The sequence below is a fragment of the Suricata suricatta genome, chromosome 6 (assembly GCF_006229205.1).
Source record: "Suricata suricatta isolate VVHF042 chromosome 6, meerkat_22Aug2017_6uvM2_HiC, whole genome shotgun sequence".
NCBI classification, from domain to species: Eukaryota; Metazoa; Chordata; class Mammalia; order Carnivora; family Herpestidae; genus Suricata; species Suricata suricatta.
This window is the reverse complement of record NC_043705.1, coordinates 147,643,636-147,666,195: the sequence shown is the minus strand read 5'-3', so window position 1 is coordinate 147,666,195 and position 22,560 is coordinate 147,643,636. Positions and strand designations below refer to the sequence as shown.

At 52.3% G+C, this 22,560-nt stretch overlaps 1 protein-coding gene across 5 annotated transcripts in view; it reads left to right on the top strand.

Moving 5' to 3' along the window:
* Positions 1 to 7: 7 nt before the first annotated feature.
* Positions 8 to 22,560, top strand: part of AHRR (aryl-hydrocarbon receptor repressor) — a 69,765-nt gene continuing 47,212 nt past the window's right edge. For 2 of the 5 annotated variants that reach the window (XM_029941129.1, XM_029941124.1), the window contains exons 1-4: positions 8 to 18; positions 9,134 to 9,208; positions 14,497 to 14,678; positions 19,646 to 19,702. In XM_029941129.1, the coding sequence (XP_029796989.1) occupies positions 9,144 to 9,208; positions 14,497 to 14,678; positions 19,646 to 19,702 (304 nt within the window). In that variant the 5' untranslated portion in view covers positions 8 to 18; positions 9,134 to 9,143. Of the gene's footprint in view, positions 19 to 99; positions 256 to 8,947; positions 9,004 to 9,133; positions 9,209 to 14,496; positions 14,679 to 19,645; positions 19,703 to 22,560 lie in introns of those variants that run through there. The other 3 variants (XM_029941126.1, XM_029941127.1, XM_029941128.1) reach the window with 3 other exon arrangements.

Here is a 22,560-nt window from a genome sequence, read left to right as displayed (position 1 = left end):
GCCGCGCTCCGCCGGCCCCGCTCTGCCCGCGCGGCCGTCGTGCGGGGCCCTCCTCCGCCCCGTCCTCGCGGCGGCAGGCCCTGGGGTCCGACGGGCCGTTTCTGAACTAAAAACGCCAGCGGGACTTCTGAGCGGGGCCGGCCCTCTTCCACTGCTTGTGGTCCCTCAGTCTCCCGTCCCCTGCGAGCCGTGAACGGAACCTCCTGCCTGTGACCCACCGCCTTGGGCAGTTGGATTAGTTGCCCTTTGCTCTTGGTCCAGTTTCTTTCAGTAGCTTTTTTTGGGGGGGCAGATGCTGGCAGGGGGCTTTGCCCTGGTCGCCTGAGCCCTCCCGAGGGCAACGCGTGGAGGAGGGCCCACGGTGGGGTCCCCGGGAGCCGGGGCGGCACAGCTCGACGCTCTCCTTCCGCCAGGAGCCCCGGGGTTGGTGTCCACACTTGGGAAGGGCGGAAGGGCCCGTGTTCCAGGAATTCGCTCGGTTTCAGTTAGCGGCACCAAGAAAGTTTTTTTCCCAAAAGTCTTAGTTCGAGTGGTCAAAATCCCTGATCGTGGATCCACTGCGAGCGGCACAGACCATCAGGGACCTACTGACCCTGTGTTCCCACTGTGACTCCCATTGGGGAAGGGGCCACCCACAGGGGACGGGTCCGGCTCAGAGGCCAGAGGCCTTGGGCTGCTCTGCTCTCGGGTCCTTCCTCCTCTCTGTTCCCCGGGTCTGGGTCTGGGAGGTGTCTCCCCCTGTGGGATGGTCCAGTGGGCCTTCAGTTTCGGCTGCCCCGAGTATCCTCGTGGGGGTGGGGGAAGCCCCTGTGACTTACACGGCCTCTGAGAAGCTACAGATAGTCCTGGAGGGGCTTGCTGAAAAGGGGGTGCTTAAGCGTGTGCCTGGGACATCTGTCCCCAGGCCCTGGACCCTTGACAGTTGGGTACTCGGCCTTTCCTTGGCCTGGTCAGCAGCCTGATGTGACCTTTTCAGGCAGCCTCAGTAGAGACCACCCCCTAAGCCTGGACAGCCTCTGCCCAGCGTCCGCCATTAGGGATCATGTCTGGCTTCTTCAGGCTCCTGAGTGGGAGCCCTGTCACGGTGGCATCTTAGCACCCACCATTAGGAGGAGGCCCTGTGGTGGTGTGCAGGCCGTCTCCACTCCTGGTGAGGGGCCAGAGGGCAGAGCCGCCCCGACACGCGCAGCTGTGTCATCAGTGGCACCCCTGCAGGGGCCCGTGGCCTGCATTCACCTCATTTATGGATAAGGACTTTGCCGGTAACTGCTGGAGTTTGGACTCAGACCTCGTGGTGCGGCTCCACAGCAGAGTGTGCCTCTGGGGAGATGGCTGGGGACACCCACCCGGACACGAATGATGGGGAGGAGGTTTAATTTTTGAACAGCCATTACTCTTACCATAAGAGAAAGATTCTTGCAAAAGCTCGGGTTTCTCGAAAGAACCCATAGTCAGCTCAGACTTAGCAGGGAAGGAGGCCCCACAAACCACCCTGGTGGGCCCAGCTCACACCTGCGTGTTCCCCTGTGAGGCCCAGGCCCCTGTCTGCCACCCACGCCAGCAATGGCCATGGTTGCGGGGAGACCCTGGCCCAGGCCAACCACAGGCACGAGGAACCCAGTGTGGAGGGTCTCCTGCTCCCGCCCCCCGGCGTCCCAACAAGGCATCTGCATCCGAGGCAGAGACCTGTGTCTTGCCTCAGAGGGGCATTTCTTCCAGGAGTTTGGTCCAATCCGATGGAGGCTTCATCTTTTTGAGGAGAGGGCACAAGTATTTAGTAAAATGGAGCAGCTTACTGTCATACTGTCCACTTCCTAGATACAGGGTTCCTCGGGCAGAAATCCTCAGCACAGACGGAACCCCAAACTGTGGTTTTTCCAGCAAGGTCTGTGGCGGGGGTTGGGGGGCTGTCAGTGGGCTGACTCCTTTGATTTCTTCCACACAAGCCCCAATGGGGGGCACCTGGAGAGCATTTATCTGCTCTTGGTGCTTTTTGCCATAATCTGTATTTTTTGGGTTCCGAATGCTGAGATGGAGACACAGAGAGAGAACGTGGCTTTGTGGGGCGAGCCGGCGGGCCGTGTGCGAGGCTGGGGAACGTGCAGGCCTTGGGGCCTGGATGCTGTTCCAGCTCCTGCTTTGTGGAAAAGGGCTTTGGGGGAAGGATAAGGGGGGGGGTCTGTGCCGCCCCCTACAGGAGTGTCCCTGGCGCCTTCCTCATCTCCTCCACCCCCACACCATCTCTGCTCCTGGCTTGGGGCTCGTTGGGGAAATGATGGTGCTGAGGATGGGGTCTCCTTCACCTTTGACTTCGTGGGTGGCTGTGTGGGCTGCTGAACGCTTGGCCCCTTTCGGGGTGCAAGGGACCGTCCCTGGCCTGTTGTCCCCTAGGCTGGGGCCAGACCTGGGATGATGACCTTGCACTCTGGCCTCCAGCCACCGAGGGCCCGACCCGGCTTCCCAGAGAATTGCAAGCATGGCGGCCGTGGCACAGGGTGAGGCTGAGAAGGGGGAAGCATCCATCCATCTCTTCCTGCTCCAGCCTGTGGCCTCCTCCCTGCACACACTCCAGAACTCTCCTGCGCTCCCCCACACCATCCCTGGCAGCTCCGAAACACACATGTGCCCCCCAGGCTCCTGCAGCTGTCACTCATGTCCGCTCCCTCTGTGCAGAACGTTCTCAGGCTGATTCAGTGTGCGCCATCCACTTCTCCCTGCTGTTTTCCGTCTTTCTCACCACTCTCAGAACTTAACCTGTATTGACATATAAATTCATGTTGTGCTTTTCATTGAGGTAAAATGAACATAACCTAAAAGTAACCATTTGAAACTCTATTGTGCAGTGCATTTATTTAGTGTATTACCAGAGTTGGGCACCTACCACCTCTGTCTACTTCCAAAACATCTTCTTCACCCCAAATGTGAACTCTGTACCCATTCAGCAGTCATTCCCCATCCCTTCCTCCCCAGCCCTGGCAACCACTGATCTACTTTCTGTCTGTGGATTGGCCTGTTCTGGACATTTCATGTATATGGAGCCAGCACATGACTTTCCATGTCTGTCTTCTTTGCTGTATCTTCAAGGCTCATCAGAGCCCCGCTCCTCTACATGACTGAGTAGTACTCCACCGTGGGCATAGCCCACACTTGGCCTGTCCGTTCATCGGTGGGCTTTCGGGTTGTTTACACTTTTTGGCTATTTGTGAATAACGAAGGGTTGAGCGTCTGTGTGCCGGATTTTGTTTGCATGTCTGTTTCAGTTCTCTTGAACTCCCGCTGAGGAGTGGAGTTTGCCGGGGCGCATGGGAACTCGAGCTCTTCGAGGAGCCGCCGCGCCCTCTCTGCAGCGCTCAGCCGTCTTCACTGACGAGTGGCCATGGCCTCCCAGCTGCCCCACGCCCTCACCAACTCTTGCCCTTGGTTTTGTTGGTAGCCGTCCTCGTGCGGGAGCGAAATGCTGTCTCATGTGGGTTTGATTACATTTTCCTGGTGACTAATGATGTTGAGCATCTTTTCATATGTTTTTTGACCATTTGTGTATTTTCTTTGGAGAAATGTCTGTTCAAGTCCTTTGCCCGTTTTTAATTGGACTGTTTGTCTTTTTGTTGTTGTTGAGTTGTAAGAATTCTTTGTATGTCCTGAATAGAACACTTATCGGATGCATAATTTGCAAATACTTTCTTCCATTCTGTGGGTTGTCTTTTCGCTGTCTTGATGGTGCCCTCTGGAACACAGGCTTTTAATTTTGATGGAGTCCAGTGCTTTTTTCAAACTTTTTTATTTGTGCCTTTGGTGACATATCTAAGAATCTGTTGCCAAATTTAGAGTCATGAAGATAGAGGCCCATGTTATCCTTGAGAATTTTATAATTTTAGCTCTTATACTCAGGTCTTAATTTTGGTTACTTTTTCATATGGTGTGAGTCAGGAAACAACTTCATTCTCTTGCACGTTGGTGCTCAGTTTACCCATTTGTTGAAGACACTCTTCTTTCCCATCGAATGGCCTTGCACTATAGAGTCTCTTCTCATTTTACCACGTTTTTCCTCTTTTTAATGCTTTTTAAAAAAACTTTTTCTTAGGGAGAATTTCAAATCTTTGACAAAAGGGATGAGAATTTTATGAGGAGCCCAGCTTAGTCATCACCCAGCGCAGATGGGCAGCTCTCAACATTGAAAGGTCCGGTTTCATTAGGCTCCCAGATTACACAGGAGCAAGTCCCTGACAAGTCATGGTTTTAGTATGTGACTTAAAATCAGCTCTTGTGTTTTTAAGTTAACTTTGTGTTTGAGGAAGAATTATCTACCACAGGGGAGTGGCTGGAAGGGTGGAAAGAGGACTCTGAAGGGTACTCCAGGGCTGGCAGAACATGCTGAAAGCATGCACTTGGACATGGTCCTCAGGCCTGGAGAGGGTATAGTCAGCCCCCTGGCTGGTGAAGAAGGACACTGAGTTTCCTGCCTCTGGTGGTGGAAAACAGGAACAAAGTAAAATCTGAAGCCCTGGGACCAGAGCCCCTTATTCCTGCAAAGTCCCTCCGGGGCCTCCACCGGCAGGTGCCACACTGTGCCACTCTAAAGAAGTGCTGGCCGGGTCTGCCTGCACACGGAACGAGCAAGGAGGGGTGGATGTGGAGCATGGGGGCAGGAAGTGGATGCCTGGCACAACTTTTGGGCACGAGTATACCGCTCGGGAACAGCGAATGGGAACCGCGCCCGGGGTCCTTCTGTCCTCCCTCCTGGCCTGGGCGCCACAGCTCCCCCGACAGGTACGTGTGTCATAAACCCCACGATACGTTATTATCCTGTCGTTTAAACAATTATCTTGTAAAGACATTTAAATGGTAAGGACAGCCCTTGGTTTTGTACCCAGCAGCCCCTGCTTCCTGGGCCTCCTGTTCCGTTGTGTGGACCCATGTTACCATCTGGTATCGTTTTCCTTTGGCCTGAAGACACCCTTTCACATTTCTCACAGTGTGGGTCAGCTGGCAGTGAGTCCTTTCAGCTCTTGTTTGTCTGCAGAGTCTCTGGCCTTCAGTTTTGAAAGCTGTGTTCAGAGGGTGTGGAATTCTAAGTTTCAGGATTGTTCTCTCTGACCTTTAACGACATGGTGGCTCCACCGTCTGCACTTTCCTGACAAGGCACCTGCTCCCACGCTCACCTCTGCTCCTCTGTGCCTGCTGGCTGTTCTCCCCACTGGCCTTGAACCTCGTTCTATATGTCACTGGTTATGAGAAACTTGATTAGGGTTGGCCTTGCTGTAATGTTTTTTATGTTTCTGTGCTTGGAGCTTATTGGCCTTCTTAAATCTGTAAGTTTTATGTTTGGATAAATTTCTACCGTTTATTAAATTTCTTTCTGTCGCCTTCTATAACCTCCTACTCTTTAGAGCCCCAGTCATACACATAGTGAACTTCTTGAAATACCTAAGTATTTCACTTTTATTTTGGTGCTATTGTAAATGGTACACTTTTTAAAAATCTGTGTTCTGATTGTTCATTGCTAGTCTACAAAAACACATCTAGCTTTTGTATGTTGCTCTTTTGACCTTGCTGAGCTCAATTATTATAAGAGATTTATCTTAGTAAACTTTTTAGGGTTTGTCTGGGGATAGAGTTTGGTCCCTTCCTTTCCCATGTTCTGGCTTTGCTTTTCCTCACCTCATTGCCCGACTAGGACACACATGTGGTGCGGGCTAGTGAGGGAAGTGAGGGGCCTTGCTTGTGACCTCCGAGGATGAGCCCCGTTTCCCACTGTGGGCTGTGATGCTGGCGCAGGCATTTCTGTAGATGCCCTTTATCAGAGCAGTTCTCTTCTATTCTCAGCTTAATGAGAGTGTTTTGTTACTACGAATGGATTGGATTTTGTTAAATACCCTTTTGCATGTAGAAGATGGTCATATATTTTTTCTTTAGCTTATTAATGTAGTGAATTGCAATGATCAGTTTTTTTGGTGTCGAAGCAGCCTTGAATTCTTGGACAAACCTCACCTATGGTGATGTTTTGCCCTGTTTGTGTTGCTGGATTCCTTTTGCTAATATCTGATTGAGGATTTTTGTGTCTTTGTTCATGGGGGGATATCAGTCTGTAGTTTTCTTGAAATGCCTTTGGTTTTTGTATCAGGGTAATTCTGAACTTAAAAATGGGTTTTCAGTTTTCAATCTTAACTTAAATATTCTGGCAGAGGTTTCGGAGAATTGGTATTATTACTTTTTTCTTAAACTAGTAGAATTTAAGAACACCAGGACCTAGGTGTTTTTTGGTTGTTGTTGTGTGTGTGTGTGTGTGTGTGTGTGTGTGTGTGTGTGTGTATTTACTTTTTTATTGTTGGAATAGATGTAGGACCAGACCAGTTATTTTCTTGAGTGAGTTTTGGTAGATTGTGTTTTTCAAGGAGTTGGTCTGTTTTATCTAAATTGTCGGACTTGTGGGGACAGTACCTATGTCAGTCGGCTCGGGCCGCCATAACAAAATGCACACACTGGGTGACCTAAACCACACACATTTACTTCTCATAGTTCTGGATGCTGGAAGTCCAGGATCCAGGTGCCTGCTTACTGGTTTTGCAAATTCCTCAGGAGCTTCCCAGGTGTATTCTGAAACTAGCCCCTGTTTGTGGAGGGCAGGGAGGGACCACGAAAGAGGCGGCCACTCCACATTGGTAGGAGCGGTTTTAATAAGCAAAGAGAACTTGCGTGTGAAAGCTGTGACAGGAAGATGAGCGGACCCCATTCCCTCTGGCCAAGGCTCATACGCTTATAAAGAGGCTGTAACTGGGCTCAGCCATGTATCCTGTGCACGTGTTCTCCACCCCGCATCCCCGTCTCAAGGCTGTGTCCTTGGACCAGCCTCTGGAAGCAGGAAAGATGAGTGGAACCTACATCTAAGGACAGGGAAGGGGATGAGGACCTGGGTCCAGCTCACAGTTTAGCTGCCAGGCACGTCTTCTCCATGACCTTCCCATGCTGCAGATTTGGTTTCCAGGGAGAGCTCTCTTCTTGGTTTTCTCTCTTCTGTGGTCTTCCATACACACAGTGAAGAAAGACCCCTGGGGTCTCTTCCTCTTCTGATAGGGCAGCAGTTCTAACAAGTCAGGTCTCCACTTTAATGACCTTATTTAACCTTAATCACTTCCTTAAAGGCATTCCCTCCAATGGAGGATTAGGGCTCCAACGTATGGATTTCGGGGGCACAAGTAAGTTCCTAGTCATAGACTCTTGTTTTCTTTCTAATGTCTGTGGGATCTGTAGTGATGATCCCCTTTCATTCCTGATTTTGGTCATTTGTGTCTTCTCTACGTCTTGACCAATCTGGTTAGAGGTTTATCTGTTTTGTTAATCTTTTCAAAGAACCAACTTTTGATTTCATCATTTTTTCTCTTCTATTTAAGTTTCATTGATTTTTCTTCTTTATTATTTCTGTCTTTCTCTTGATTTGGATTTATTTGCTCCTTTTCTAGTTACCAAAGTGGAAGCTTAGATTCTTTGAGGTCTTTATTTCCTGATATAAAAGCTTAGTTCTGTTCAGTGTCCATTAAGGTATTGCTCAGACGTGTCCCACAAAATCTGTTCTGTTGTGTTTTCATTTTAATTTAGTTCAAAATACTTTACATTTCTTTGACACTCTCTTTTTGACCCATAGTTATATAGAAGCATGTTGCTTTCCAAATATCTGGGAATTTTCCATATTTTTAATCCCATTATTATCACAGAATAACTTTGTATGATTTCTGTGCTCTTAAATTTGTTCAGGACTGTTCCGAGTCCCAGAATTCGGTCTCTCTTGGTGAATGTCCCCTGTGCACAGAATGGCTGGGGAGTTCTGTGGTTTGAGTCTGTGACTGTTTGGGTATTCTAGGTCCTTTCTGGTTTTCAGTTTACTTATTGTGTTGATGACTGAAACAAGAGTGTTGAAGTCTCTGATAAGTCATCTGTTCACCCCACGTAGTGTGCAGGTGTGTCCACGTGCAGGGCTGCGGGGTCTTCGTGGAGCACCCCTCCTTGTCCCTGGTTATATCTTTGTCTTAGTCACGTAGCTATCCTAGTTTCTTTAGATTGCTGTTTCCATGGCATATCTTTCTTATCCACTTACTTTTCCTACTTACAGCTTTATATTCAAAGTGTGCTTCTTAAACTTAAAGCACATTTGTTACACATTTCCGGTGTTCTCATGGCCCCTCACGCACGGAGTGAACGTTGTATGTTGGGTCTACCTCTTCTTGGGGCCAGGCGAGGGCTCCTCACCCCCTCTCCAAGTCTGTTGGCCCAGTGCCTAGCAGTGAGTGGCCAGTGCGCAGGATGTTTGTGAGGGTCCACATAGCCTCACTGCATGGACGAATCAAGATTCTGATGCCCTCCTTGAAGTGACGGCTGAGCTGGCCAGCCCCGGGGCACAGGCCTCCGACTACTCCTTAACTACCTACTCTCAGACACGGGCCGTGTCCAGCACTGCCGGTGGGTACGTGCAGCTGGGCTTGGTGCAGCTGTGAGTCAGTGCCGAAGAGAAAGTCCAGTGCTCTGGAGCTGAGTGCACAGTCTTAATGTACAGAAGAGGAAGCCGGTTGGCTCGGAAGCACAGGGCCATAAAGAGGGATGGGAAGAGGAGGAAGGCCGCCACAGACACCACCGAGCGAGGTGCACACAGCTCCTGGGAGAGAAACAGCCCCGTCTGACGCAGCAGACTGTCCCTTAGAACCTTGGCTGTGTCTCCTGCTCACGGATGCTAACCAGCTTCTGCTTTCTGAGGACAGGCTCAGGGTGTCTAACCACTGTAAGCTACTCTGTGTGAGCACAGTGACTCAGATCCTCAGGGCAGGCCGGGGGCCCTGATGCGGCTGGTCACAGGGGAGGTGTCATGGCCAAGGCTGTGTGACCTCACCTGGCCCTTCAGCATCTCCCTGCTGAGGGGAATGGGGTGGGAGTGGTTCCCATAGGTAGGCTTTGTGCTGGAAGAGCCTCAAGTCATCTTGTTTGGTTGGCGATGAGGAGCGCGACCCCCAGCGTGGGGTCAGTGTTGACTCCGTGATGAGAGACACAGCCGACCTTGGCCGGTGTTGCTGCCTTTGGTGGTCTGGGGAGTCGTGCAGGCACTGGGCTCTCTTCAACATAACGAACTTTATGCTCCCCCCTTTTTTTTAGGGCCAGAAATGATGATTCCACCAGGGGAGTGCATGTATGCCGGAAGGAAAAGAAGGAAGCCCATTCAGAAACAGTAAAGTATCACATCTTCTGTTTTTGTTGATTGTTCCTGATTAACGAGGGAGGTATTTGCATTTACATTGAAAGGAGTGAATTTTAGAAACAAAGTAAGTGAGGGAGAGGTTTTGCGGAGTCTTCCGGATGGGCAGAGGGGCTTGCAGAGGCAGCATGAGACTGGGCGCCTGGGGCTGGTTCTCTGTGCACCTGGACACCCGCTGTTGCCTGTCTTAGTGGCTTTGGGCTGCTTTCCTGACTTTGACTCCAAGGCAAGACGGCAGCTGACGGACTCCTTTGGGCTAGAAGTCAACACAGGGGTCTGAGGTGTCACCGTGGTTTTCGGTGAGCACCAGATCTCCTCTCTGCCCTGGTGAAACCTGTCATCACAAGGACACACCCACACACTTTCTGAGTTCTGCCACACATGAAGGACACTGTGTGGGGCTTATTTCCCCTGTCTGTGGGCCTCTGGGAGGTTTACAGAGTAGAGAAAGGAACCTGTGGCCCTACCTGTGGCCGCTGCTGGGCCGGTGGCGTTCAGGACAATGAGGTGTGAATTCTGCCAGGGTGGCGGGAATAACGGGTTTGGAGCTGCCGGTTGTGCGGCCAGCAGGGTGCCGTTCCCAGAGCCCAGGGGCTACCTTTGGCTCCTCCAAGGGGGTCCTGCAGCCTGTGCACTGTGGGCTGGGTTTCTGGGGTGTACATGTGCATGTGTGTGTCTGTGTATGCGATAGCTCTGTTTGAATGAGTATGAGCATGTGTCTATAAGGCTCTGTGTTTGGGCCTGCGTTTCTGTGACCCAGGCTGCCCGCCTGGGCCCCGTCGGCGCAGGGCTATGTGAGAGGTCTGCAGGAGTGCAGCCACCGCCCGGGGCAGGCAGCAGAGGCTTGAGAGGCTGGACTTTGGAAAGTGAGTTTACCGTCTGAGTTGGTTGTGTGGCCACCTGGGCCTCCCTGGCTCTGCCGGCAAAGGGCAGGCGGGAGGCGGCTGAGTGTCCGTGCCGGGGTCCGGGGCGGGGCAGTGGTGGGCTGAGTCCCGCCCGTGTGTGCCGGACAGCGTTCGTTCTGGCGAATACGCTGCCGTGTTGAGTGAGGAATGGCACATTGAGCTCCTGGAGGTGTTTTTCCTTATCGGGCTGTAGCTGAAGGATATGGAACTGCACGTGTTTAAACAGGCGGTTTGGTCGGGTTTGACGTGTGTAAGCCCCGCGGAACATCACCAAAATCAAGGTCACTGACCCTCAGGTCATACCCAGAGTGTCCTTGTGCTTGCCGTCCCCACCTTCACCTCCATCCAGGCAGCCTGGTGTGCTCTGTCCTGTAGCCTGCCTAGTGTTTCTGGAATTTTCTGTAAATGGAATCACACCATTTTGTTGGGCTTCTTTCCCTCGGCCTTATCTTGAGGTCCATCCACAGTTTGTGTGCACCGAGTGTGCTCCTGTTTGCCGCTGAGTAGCGCTCCCCTGTCTGGATGCACCACTTGGTTTGTTCACCCACAGATGGACATTCAGGTGCTTCCCAGGTTCGGGCCATTGCAGGTAGAGCTGCCATGAAGGTTTACACACAGTCGTTTCTCTTGGGTAGACATCTAGGAGTGGGATTTTTGACTCAATACAGTAGACGTGCGTTAACTTTTAGGACCCCAACCGGCTCTTTTCCAAAGCAGCGGTGCGGCTTACACTCCCGGGAGCAGCACAGGGGAGCCAGCTCCTCTGCCTTGTCTCCAGCTCTCCGACGGGCAGTGATGCGGCCGCGCCCCGGCTTTGACCTGCCTCCTTCCCAGTGGGCGCTGGGCATCTGTTCCTGAGCTTGTTGGCCATCTGTGTAGCTTCTCTGCGGTCTTCTTACTAAATTTTAGAACTTCGTTACATATTCTGGATACAAGTTCTTGTGGACATAACCCCCCCAATCTATGGTTTACCTTTTCATTTTGCTTTCTTTTTTTTTTTTTTAAAGTAATCTCTAGGGGCACCTGGGTGGCTCAGTCGGTTGAGCATCTGACGTTGACTTAGGTCATGATCTCATGGTCCATGAGTTCGGGCCCCATATCGGGGGCTTCAGATTCTGTCTCGCTCTGTCCCTTCCCCACTCATGCTCTGTCTCTCAAAAGTAAATAAACATTATAAATAAATAAATAAATAAATAAATAAATTTTATAAAAGTAATCTCTATGCCTGGTATGGGGCTCGGCTCATGGCCCTGACGTCAAGAGTCACACACTCCACTGACTGAGCCAGCCAGGCACCCTCTGCTTTTTCAGTTTCTTAATGGTGATTTTCAAAAGACATTTTAAAAATACTGATGAAGATCAGTTTATCCATTTTTTTCTTTTATGATTTTCTCTGTGTGTGTGTGTGTGTGTATTCTGAGAGTCCTGGGACTATCCCAAGGTCTCAAAGATTTTATGTATCTTCTTGTGAAGTTTTATAAGAGGCTATAGATTTAGGTCTGTGATCCACTTTGAGTTCATTGGGGGGAATTATGTGAGGTGAGGGTTGGTGCCCGCCTGTTTTCATGGGTATCCAGTTGACCAGCCCCTTTATTGAAAGGACTTTCTTTCCCTATTGAACTACCCTAATATCTTTATCAAATGAATTATCCAGAAATATGTGGTTTATTTCTACTCTGTTCCATGGTTCTATATTTCTATCTTTTCTGTAGTACAAACCATCTTGAACGTTGTAGATTTATGGAAAGCTTAAAATCAAAAGGGTAAGTCCCCCGATTTTGTTCTTCCTTAATTGGTTATTCTTGGTCCTTTGCATTTCCATGTAAACTTTAGAATCAATGCGTGAATTTCTATAAAAAGCGTGATCACACAGAATCTAGAGATCGGCTCACAGGGGGCGCTGCCAGGTGCGCTCCAGGCGCTTTACACTTTTGGTGCCACAGGGCTTCCATCAGAGCCAGCGGTGGCTCCTCTTGTGCTCGTCCTGTGCCTTGTCCCCATCACCTGCTGCTAAGCCTCTGCCCAGGGACTTGGAACTTAGAGCCTGAGGGCCCCTCAACCCCCGGCCCCTCTCGTGCCCCTGGGTGTGGGGTGGCGTGGTTCCTGCTCTGGCCCAGGGGGCTGGGGAGTGGGGTGGTGGAGATGCCTCAAGGGCAGCCGTGTTGTGAGAAACTCTGAAGGGGCTCTTCCAATGCCTGTTTCTCCTGCAGCCTAGTGTCCTGCCCCCAGGTGCCCCATTGGGGGGTGCAGCGATCATAGCACAGGCTGTCTGGGGAGACAGGCAGGCAGCTCCCCCAGCTCTACACAGAGGTGAGGTTTCAGCAGGGCCATCTGCCGGTCTCCGACTGTCTCCCTGCCCCGAGTGCTGGTCTGCCTTTGGGGAGGCCTCAGGTGTCTTTCACTGACTTGGGGTTGGGGGCTCTGCTCTAGCTAGAAGTAGCTAGAAGGTACCAGCCCACACTGGAGCTGCTCAGTTTATCTCCAGGCCTCCTGCTGGTTTAAATTTTGTCCAGCAGCAGAGTGAAAAAATAAGCAAAGATATAGGAGAAATATTTGTAAGTTATGTATCTGATAAAGGGCTTGTATCTAGAATATAAAAATAACTCCTATAACTCAACATTAAAAAGACAAATAACCCAATTAAAAAATGGGCAAAGGACTTGGGGAGACATTTCTCCAAAGAAGATGCACAGATGGCCAACGAACATGGGTAATACAAATCAGACCACAGTGAGATGCCACCTCTCACCTGCGAAAATGACTGTTCTACAAGGAAGGAAACAAGTGTGTCCACGAGGGTGTGGAGCACTGCAGCCTCACCTGGTGGTGACATCTTCAGGCACAGCGCTGATCTGGCAGTTCCTCTGAAGGTTAGATGAAGGGACCACCCTGGCCCCGCTGGAGGGGCCACTGACCCACGCCCATTCCAAAAGGACTGGAAATGTCTTAGGCTTATTCAGCATTATGTACAATGTCCATGGAGTGGCAGCTGGCCAGATGCCCATGGGCTGGTGAACAGGTGAGCCAATGTGGTCCATCCCCACGACAGAGTGTGACTCACCCAGAAGAAGGGACGGCGTTTGGATAAATGCCACACCACAGATACTTGGGAACACGATGCTAGCTGAGGAAACCAGACATGGTGCGTCTCACACTACGTGGCCCCACGTGTGTGAAATGTCTAGAACAGGCAGAGCCGAAGGGACAGAAGGCAGCTACAGTTACCAGGGGCTTCTGGAGGCAGAACGAGGAAGTGCTGAGTGGGTAGTTTCATCTGGAGCCAGAGCTGGGTCCAGTGCCTGCCCGCAGCCCGTCCTGCTGGCTGCTCCGCCCACTCTGGCTGGCGTTTTAAGTTCAGATGCTGTTGTGTGGGTGATGAGTAGGAAGGGTCTGTATGGAGCGGTTCCTGTGAGGAGGGAATGGGGTCATGGGGGGGGGGTCTGTCATAGGGGGATCTGGTAAGAGGGTCAGATGAGGGAGGTCAGTTCTGCCCTCTGCAGAGATGGTGGACAGGGAAGCCCTGGGCAGGGGGTCCGCCTTGTGGGGGAGAGCAGGCCTGTTGTGGGGCAAGGGGAGTCGGAACCCAGGGCACCAGCCACCTCACAGAGGCCCGGCCCATGACTTCAGGGCCTCGGAGGGGCAGGTGGGACAGCGCCCAGGTCCTCTGTTCCCCTCTCCGCAGCCCCTGTCAGCCCTTCAGTGCAGAGGAGAAACTGAGGCTCAGAGACATCAGTCACACCTGGATTGAAAAGGTCATGTGTTTTAAAAAAGCCTGAAAGAGGCTGAGCACATGCAGCCTGGGGCCAGGGGTCCTCCTTACACTTGGGGGACAGTTAGCACAGAGAGGCCAAGAAGTGTGCTGCAGCCACACAGTCTGCCTGCAGCCGCGTCCAGGGAGGCCGGCTCTCTGTCTCTGAGCACCCTTTCTTTTTTTTTTTTTTAATACTTAATTTTTCTTTTTTTAATTTTTTAATGTTTTATTTATTTTTGAGAGAGAGAGAGAACGTGAGAGGGGAATGTCAGAGAGAGAGAGGGAGACACAATCCAGACAGGCTCCAGGCTCTCAGCTAGCTGTCGGCACAGAGCCCGATGTGGGGCTTGAACCCACGAACTGTGAGATCATGACCTGAGCCGAAGCCGGACACTTGACCCAGTGAGCCCCCAGGCGCCCCTCTGAGCGCCCTTGCTGGTAATGGACCCTGTGTGCACAGTATCAGGAAGGGGCCTTCTCAGCACCTGTTCCCATTTAGAAGCTGATTGGCGCCATAAGGTCACTTCTGGGCATAGGTTTATGCCCCAAGGGGTGGCAGCCCCTCGTGGGGAACCCTAAGTCTGACGGCAGTTGCTTCCCCACAGGAGGCCAGCCACGGGGGCTGAGAAGTCGAACCCCTCCAAGCGACACCGGGACCGCCTCAACGCCGAGTTGGACCACCTGGCCAGCCTGCTCCCGCTTCCCCCCGACGTCGTGTCTAAGCTGGACAAGCTTTCCGTACTGCGCCTCAGCGTCAGCTACCTCAGGGTGAAGAGCTTCTTCCAAGGTAGGACTCTCCCCTGTCCCTCTGTGCGCAGTTGCGCATCACCAGGCCCGCTTCAGGCTCACCTGAGTCTCACCCCACTTTCCTGGGATGGGCCAGTTCACACCTCCTGTCTTGGGGCGGGCACCGGATGCCGATGGACCAGAGGTCTCTGCCGAAGGGTCGGAGGCTGGGCCTCCCCTGCCCAGCTTCCCCACAGCCTCAGGGCTCCAGAGGAGCAGGCAACTCTGCTTTGTGAGGAAGCAGGACCCAGGCTGAGCCCAGGCGGCCATGCTCCCCGGTTAACCCATGTGAGCGTTGGGTGGCCATCCTTCCGTGTTGTAGTTTGTCTGTCCTGAGCACACTGTGGCCCCGGCCAGCTCCTCTGCACAAGGGGTCCCTGGTGTGTCAGGCCCTCGCAGTAGCTGGGGGTGGGTGCTCGCCAACATCCGGTGCCCCCAGCCAGGCCTTATTCTCCACGTGTCCTGGCTCAGTTCCTGGTGAAGAAATGTGGGTGTCACCACCCTCTTTCTGGGCCCATGACTGCTGTCACAGCCTGAATTAAGTCTGAACTTCTTACCAAATCAGACATGTCTTTGGGAGCGGGTAAGAGAAATGTGTAAAGGGGGCAGGTCTGGACACTAGGAGTGGTGGGGGCTGCGGCCAACAGCAGAGTCCATGCTCTCTACCCAAGGCTGTGGGGGTCAGTTTCTGCACATCATCACAAAACACTTCTGCACAAAACACCTTGGGCGCAGTGAGGACAGCTGGCCAGGGCTGAGGTCCTAGGGTGATGTGAACCCAGGTCTGTCCCAGCTCCCGCACCAGCGGGGACACTTGGCCCTGAGAGGATTATGGCAAGGCCCGGGATGCACATTAATCAGACGTGTCTGAGGGGTGTGGTTTGGCCACTGCGCATTGCTGGCCTTCTCTAGCCCCCGGAGGGAGAGGCCAGTTTTCCTGAGGACTCAGCCTGCCTTCAACCCCAGCTCCCTCCAGAGAGCCCATCATGGGGAAGGATCAGGGGTCTGCAGGCAGCTCTGCCCAGTGCATTCTCCAGCTGGGCACCTGACCCCGCTCAAGGGCCCCCAGGTTGGCCTCCATTTTCTCTCATGGAGCAGGAATTCCGGACCCTCTGGCCACTACTGGGCTCAAAAGGCCTGTTCTGTGTGTGAGAGCTCTGCACGGAGCTGCCTCCCAGCCTCTGTCTGATGCCCCAGAACCCTGGGGGCCCACTCTGCTCTGGGGCATGGAGCCCCGTGGGTAGTCTGGGCTGATCCGGGGCCACACTGAGATGTCCCATCACAGAAAGGCCGAGTGCACTGGACTGTATGGCCACGGAGTCCGCTGAGCCAGGCTTGGTCCTGAGGGCTGGTGGCCGACACATTGGCCACGCCCAGAACCCCTCTGGGGCAACCCTCTCCCATGCACCCCTGGGTGTCCCCATGCTACCTGCCTCTTCTGTCTCTGACATGGCCCAATGGGATTTGCAGCTGGCCTGGAGCTCACCCAGCACTCAGCCCAGGCCAGTCTTTGTCCCTAAAGCAGGCACTTTTCCTTTGGTTTGAAAGGGTGCCATCTGGGTGTCCATCACCCAGACTTCCATGGCTGGAGGCACAAGTTCACAAAACATTACTGCCAAAATATTCTGAAGGGTGGCAGAGAATGGTGGGTGCCACGGCGTGGGGTGGCACTCAGTGGAGGTCACCAGGAGGGTCTTGTGGGCTGGCAGGCTTTCCAGAGGAGGCAAGGGGGCAGGTGCTGTCTAGAGGCTGCGCTGAAGCAGCCCCTCACCCCAGGCTGTCTAAGGCTCTGGCCTCTTGCTGCCAAGGTCCTGCATCTCAGGTGGGGGGGCCTTGTGTTCTCCCCAGCTTGGTCTGGGCCCCTTCCCCAGGGACAGAGGAGCTTTGTGTACCTTCCCCCAGCTGCACTGGGGTGTTCCCAGGCCCTCAGGGGACAGCACTTTCTTTCTCCTGCAGGCAGCTGTGTGCAGTGCAGGGTCCGGTCCCCAGCCTCCACAGCTGCAGGCCACTGTGCTCTCTCTCGGGCCACACTCAAGCCTGCTTCTGTTGTCTGCGTTCTCCTTCCTAGTGTCCACATGTCTGGCTTGGGCCCTTTCTCCTTGAAGTACTGGAATCTTAGATTCCAGGTTCTTGGCGGTCCTGGAACCTTAGGTGAGGGGCCAAGAAAGCCCGCAGACGGGAAGGTGGTTCAGCACTTCATTGTAAGTGGGAGAGCTCTTCCCGAACGTCTGTGCTCTGAGCAAAGCTGAGAGCCATGGGGGCTCCCGTCCCCTTGCCCCGGGGGCTCTGTCCCCCTGGGGGGGGGGCGCTCTGCCTCCGTGCCCTTATGCCCTGGGGCTCTATCCCCATGCCCTAGGGGCTCCCATTCCCATGCCCTGGGGGCTCTATCCCCATGTCCCAGGGCCCCCAGCCCCTAGCCCCGGGGCTACATCCTCATGCCCAAGGCTGTTTGGTGGTCACTGTGAGCCCCAGTGGTATTGAGATCATTTCTCTGAGGTGACTTGGAGCATCTTCTTGTTGTGGAGGACAGGAGTGCTTTTCTAGGAGGTTTGCGATGTGACGAGTGAGTTGACAAAGTCATACAAAGTGTGGTGAGGAGCCGTGGCCCAGGGGCCAGGACACACCAAGGCCTCCAGACTTGCCTTTGTGAAGCGCCTGTTATGGACGGCCACCGCTGCTTCCACAGGGGCCTCTTTAGGCAGCTCGGGCAGGTTTGGGGCTGCCTGGGTGGGGATGGTGGCTCACCTCCCCCCTGTGACACACCCTCGAAGACCTGGCCTCCTGGCTGGGCCGTTGGGAGGGGACCGGGTCACTCCTCGGGATGGCCGGGGTTGGCAGTCTCTGAGAGGCTCCAGTTGGCCGTTTCTGGGGCTTCGCAGATGTTCAAGTATCTGCCCAAATGCCTCACTCTTCTTAACTAGAGGTAAGTGGCATCCCCAGCCCACCGCCTCCCGCTGGGCACGCAGGTGCCCTTCGGTCTGCCCGGGCCTCCGGAGGCGGACTCCAGCGGGTGCAACGGGTGGGCCGGGCCAGCGCTTGGGGCTCCCTGGCCACTGTCACAGTCAGGACTCAAAACAAACTCAGTTTCTCCCCGGCACTCTCTATCAAGGGTTCTGAAGTTCGTGATGCCCTTCAAGCTGCACATTTTAGAGGAAATTCTAAAAACTCTCCTGAATTCATTTCCACTGTGCAGTTAGAAAGATGTCAGGCTACAAAACTGAATCTTAATCTGCGCTTCCTGACTCAGAAATAGATGAGCTAATCTCATTAAAGCTTCCATAAAATGTCACCTTTAGGAAAGATGTGACCTGGAAAATTTCAGCCTCACACGGTTAATAAGGCCTGAAAACTTGCCTGTGATGTTTACTTTAGTGTTGGCTTTTGTGGATTTTTGAAAAGCAGTGGATTTTTTTATTTTTTTTTTTAATTTGGTTTTTGCGTAGGCGAGAGGCCAGTCAGTACTCCCACATTATCTACCCCTCTGCTCAAACACAAGAGTGGGGTTTTCCAGTCTTCTGAATCTCACAAGACGGGAAATTGGGGGGCTGACAGAAAGGAGGAAGGCAGGGCCGAGGAGAAACATAAATGACCCTCGAGGTGGGGTCCCCCAGGATGTGGGGGTCTGAGAAGCCCCAGCACCTCCTCACGTAAGCCCCGCGGTCGGTTAGGGCCGCCCCCCGCAGGCGTTAGCCCTGCAGCATGGGCTTGTCTGGGATGCTTGCTGGCCGGAGGAGCGAAGCTCAGGTGGTGGAGCTCGGGCCCCGTCGGAGGTGACCAGGGGCCCGAGGTCCACTCAGTGTGCCCATCCTGTGAATCTTGTGATGGGAGCACCAGCTGGAGTTCCCGATGCTGTGGAGAGAAGCGTCGGAGAGGGAGCAGTGTCGGCAAGCAAAACGAAGTGAGAAGGGGGAGCTGGAAAAGGAGGGTCAGCGTCGGTGGGAACGTGGACATTTCGGACCCTGGGCCAGCACTGCCCATGGGTCGTGCCCAGGCCTCCTGTCCCTTTGTGCTTTCTGCACTCAGCCTGTGGGGCCCAAGTCCACACATGCCAAGCAGAGCCCTGCAGGGGTGGATCCTGGCCCCTTGCTTGCCTGGCTGGTGGGACTAGAAGCCCGCGTGTCAGGAGGGTGTGCCCCCAGAACCTTCCGGAGAGGCCTTGCCCACACAGCATGTCAGGAGGGCAGCTGGCCCTGATAATCTTATGACCGGCAATAGAGTCGTGTACAGTTAGCTGCGAGGCACCAGTTTTCAGCTATCACTAGGGTTATCCTTGTCCTGATGAGCCCTGTCACGGACTGGATGTGTGACCCCCGGAAGCACGCACCGAGGTCCTCACCCCTGCGTGGCTGTGTTTGGAGAGGGGGCCTCTAAGGAGTGTTAGGGTTAAATGAGGCCCTGCAGAGGACCTGACCCCACAGGACCCGCGTTGGTCTGAGAAGAGTCGCCAGAGGGGGTCTTGTCGTCGTCTGTAAGTCAGGAAGGATTCTCACCAGAAACCGAATCTGCTGGTGCCCTGATCCCACACCTCAGCCTCTAGAGCTGTGAGCGATACCCGTCTGCCATTTACGTGCCCACGTGCGCCGTCCTGTTGCAGGGACCCCAGCTGACCGAGAAGGGCCTTCTGGGGGCAAGAGGGTTGGGAACTGCCTCCTCTCCTCTCCAGTGCATTTGTCCCCCAGGGACATGGATGTGGGTCACTGCTGCCCCTCACCTCCTCCTCTGCTGCTGGAGCCACGTTCCCTTTCCCCTTCCTTCCCAATACTGACTATTTCCAGAAATTGGCTCCCTGGGGGCATTTCCAGCAAAGATGCACTAGCTTTGGGTCATTCAGGATGGAGTGCCTGCCCTGCCCTACTGTCTGGCCACCAGCTTCTGACCCCGCAGGAAGGGCCCCCAGAACTCATCAGATCATTCTTGATTCATTCATGCACTGTTTCATTTACCCTACTGTATCTTAATTACTCCTAGGAAGAGGAGCAGGCACTCGCCAGTCTGTGCATGCGCTGATTCACTCCCTCCCTCCTGGTACGTGCATCTGCTGAGACTGGAGAAGGAGCTAGAACTCAGGCTCAACACAAAAAACAACTTCGATTTTTTTCCTCTCCCTGCCCCGGCAAATCTCTTTCTGGCTGGCCCCTCCACTGCCATGGAAGAACCCGGGCAGCCATGGATGTGTCTGTCCCTTCCAGGGAACTCAGTGTCCTCTCCCCACCCCTCACTCCATGTTGCCTCCCTGTGCAGGCTGAGTTTGGCATTAGTGTGATCTGCCTTTCAAGTGTGAGCCTTCTCCCAACCCTCACGTGGAGCTCCAGCAGGCCGCAGGGCTGGGGCTCAGGCTGACTGCTTCTCCTCTTGGTCCTGGCCCACTGGTAGGTGTGGTTTCCTGCCCTCCTGGTTCAGAGCAGTAGCAGGGAGGAGAGGCGAGGGTTCACTGAGGTCCCACATGACTGGCATTGCCATGAGCTGGAAGGCAAGGCTCAGTGGGGGATACAGAAGGGTCTTCGACTGTGGTTGGTAACACTGGCACTCTGTTCTCTCCAGCTGGTCCCTGGCACCTCCTTTCTTAGCCTCAGGTGTGAGATGGTGCCTCTAGCCTTGTTTGTTTTGGTCTCTGCTCATGTCTCCAGGCACCCTCTTGGAGGACTTGAGACATCTCAGGCCAGTGTTTGGGCATTGTGACCCTACTTGTTCCTTGGGGAACACACACCTTGGACCCACTGGATTGGCGGGTGACACTTTCCACGTGGATGCAGCCTGGGTACTTACCAGGAGCTTTAGGCACCGCCTTTGTCTTTTAGATTTCTTGCGTGTAGAGAGGTGCCAGTCTTCAGGGTGCAGTTGGGGGCATGCGACTCACAACACAGACCCTCCAAGGAGATCCTCTTCCCATCGTTGAGCATCTCTCCTGTCTGACGCCTCCTGTGCAACCCTGCCTAGGTCACCTGGAATCTCACTTTGGGACTTGGGTATAGTTGGCAGTTTGTTGTCTTGGGGCCTCAACTCTTTCAGACAGAAAAAGTTTCATATTAACAACCTGTTACAAGGCAAGGAAACAGAAGAGCCATCATGTCCCCATCCCCTTGGCTTTTAGAGTCTAGTGGGGAATTCTGCCAAACATACAGTTTCTTCCAGCAACACAACAGGCCAGTAGCCAATTGGTCATCCTGCTGCTAACATCCTAAAATGCAAGATAAAATATCTGAAACATGTTAAAATATACCAATGGGCAAGCAGGAAATTAAAGAATACTCAGACACCAAAAACAAAGTGAAGCTGAGAACCCAAAGAGAGTTTTATTAAAGGAAATTTTAAATGTTTATTTATTTTTAAGAAAATGCAGGTGCACAAGTTGGAGGGGGGAGAGAGAGAGAGAGAGAGAGAGAGAGAGAGAGAATCCCATGCAAGCTCCACCCTGTCATCACAGAGCCTGATGGAGGCCTTGATCCCACGAACCATGAGATCATGACCTGAGGTGAAATCAAGAGTTGGATGCTTAACCGACCGAGCCACCCAGGTGCCTCTATCAAAGGAATTTTTAAAGGATGTACTTCAGGCGGAAGGAAGAGAATTCCAGGTGGGAGACTTGGAGTGTAGATGAACGGAAGAATAGGACGGTGGTGACTCTGTGGGCAGATTGAAGCAAACACCGACACTATCAAGCAGTCATACTGCCATGTTGTAAGAACAAAACGAGAGAGAGAGAATAAATTCCTGGCCATAAAAGTGGAGAGAGAGACTTGAGGCACGGACTTCAGGGATTCATGTGTTACTTTCCTGTGGAAGTTGACTAACTGATTCATTATAAACTGTCTAGGATAATCATCAGGATGAAAGAAATGGGGATTCCTTCCAAACTAGTGGAGAGAAAATGTAGAATGAGTAAATATAATCAATCTTCTTAGACAAGAAAGGAGAAAACAGAGATGTGGAACGGTGGAGTAGAAAACACAAATTCCCAAATCTGTCATGAATTACAGTAAATGTGAATAGACTAAACATGACAACTAAAAGATAAGGATTCTGAGAGTGGATTACTGTGTCTGTTTAGAAATGGCATGGCAAGGTTGAAAGGAAAAGGTTGGAAAAAGATATGTTGGGAAAATGATAACTGAAAGAAATCTCATGAAGCCATTTTAATGTAAATTATGTAGTTTTTGGTTAAAAAGTCATTACTGGAAATCACGAGAGAGTTTACTACATAATTATTTTAAATTCTTATATCAAAAATTTTTAAATTGAAAACACTTTTTCAACCACTAAAATGATTTTATTTATTTGTTTTAAGTTGATTTGAGAGAGAGAGAGAGGGAGGGAGGGAGGGAGGGAGGGAGGGAGAGAATAAGCAGGGAAGGGGCAGAGAGAGAGGGAGAGAAAATCTCAAACTTCGACGTGGGGCTCAAACTCATGAACTGTGAAATTATGACCTGAGCCAAAATCAGGAGGTGGATGCTTAACCAACTGAGCCACCCAGGCACCCCAGCACTGAAATGATTTTACACTTATATGCTTCTAGTAACATAACCTTGAAAATATAAAGAAAATATTGGCAGAACTATACAGAAAAACAGATGAATTCATCCTCATGAAAGATTTTAAGTCATTCTTTGAGTATTTAATAGATCAAATAAATAAAAATCAATAAAGATTCTAGGAGATTTCACACTGCAAAAAGGGTTAGTCTAAAGCACACACATAAACCACTATACTCTGAAACTATAGAATTCGCATCTTTTCAAGCCTGCATGGAACTTGTAAATATACTGATAACATATTGACCAATAAAAGCAAGTCTCAATAAATTTCAAAAGACAAAATCATGACAAATGCATGTTAAGACCTCAGTGCAATTGAGCTGGAAATCAGTAATAAAAAGATGACTTGAA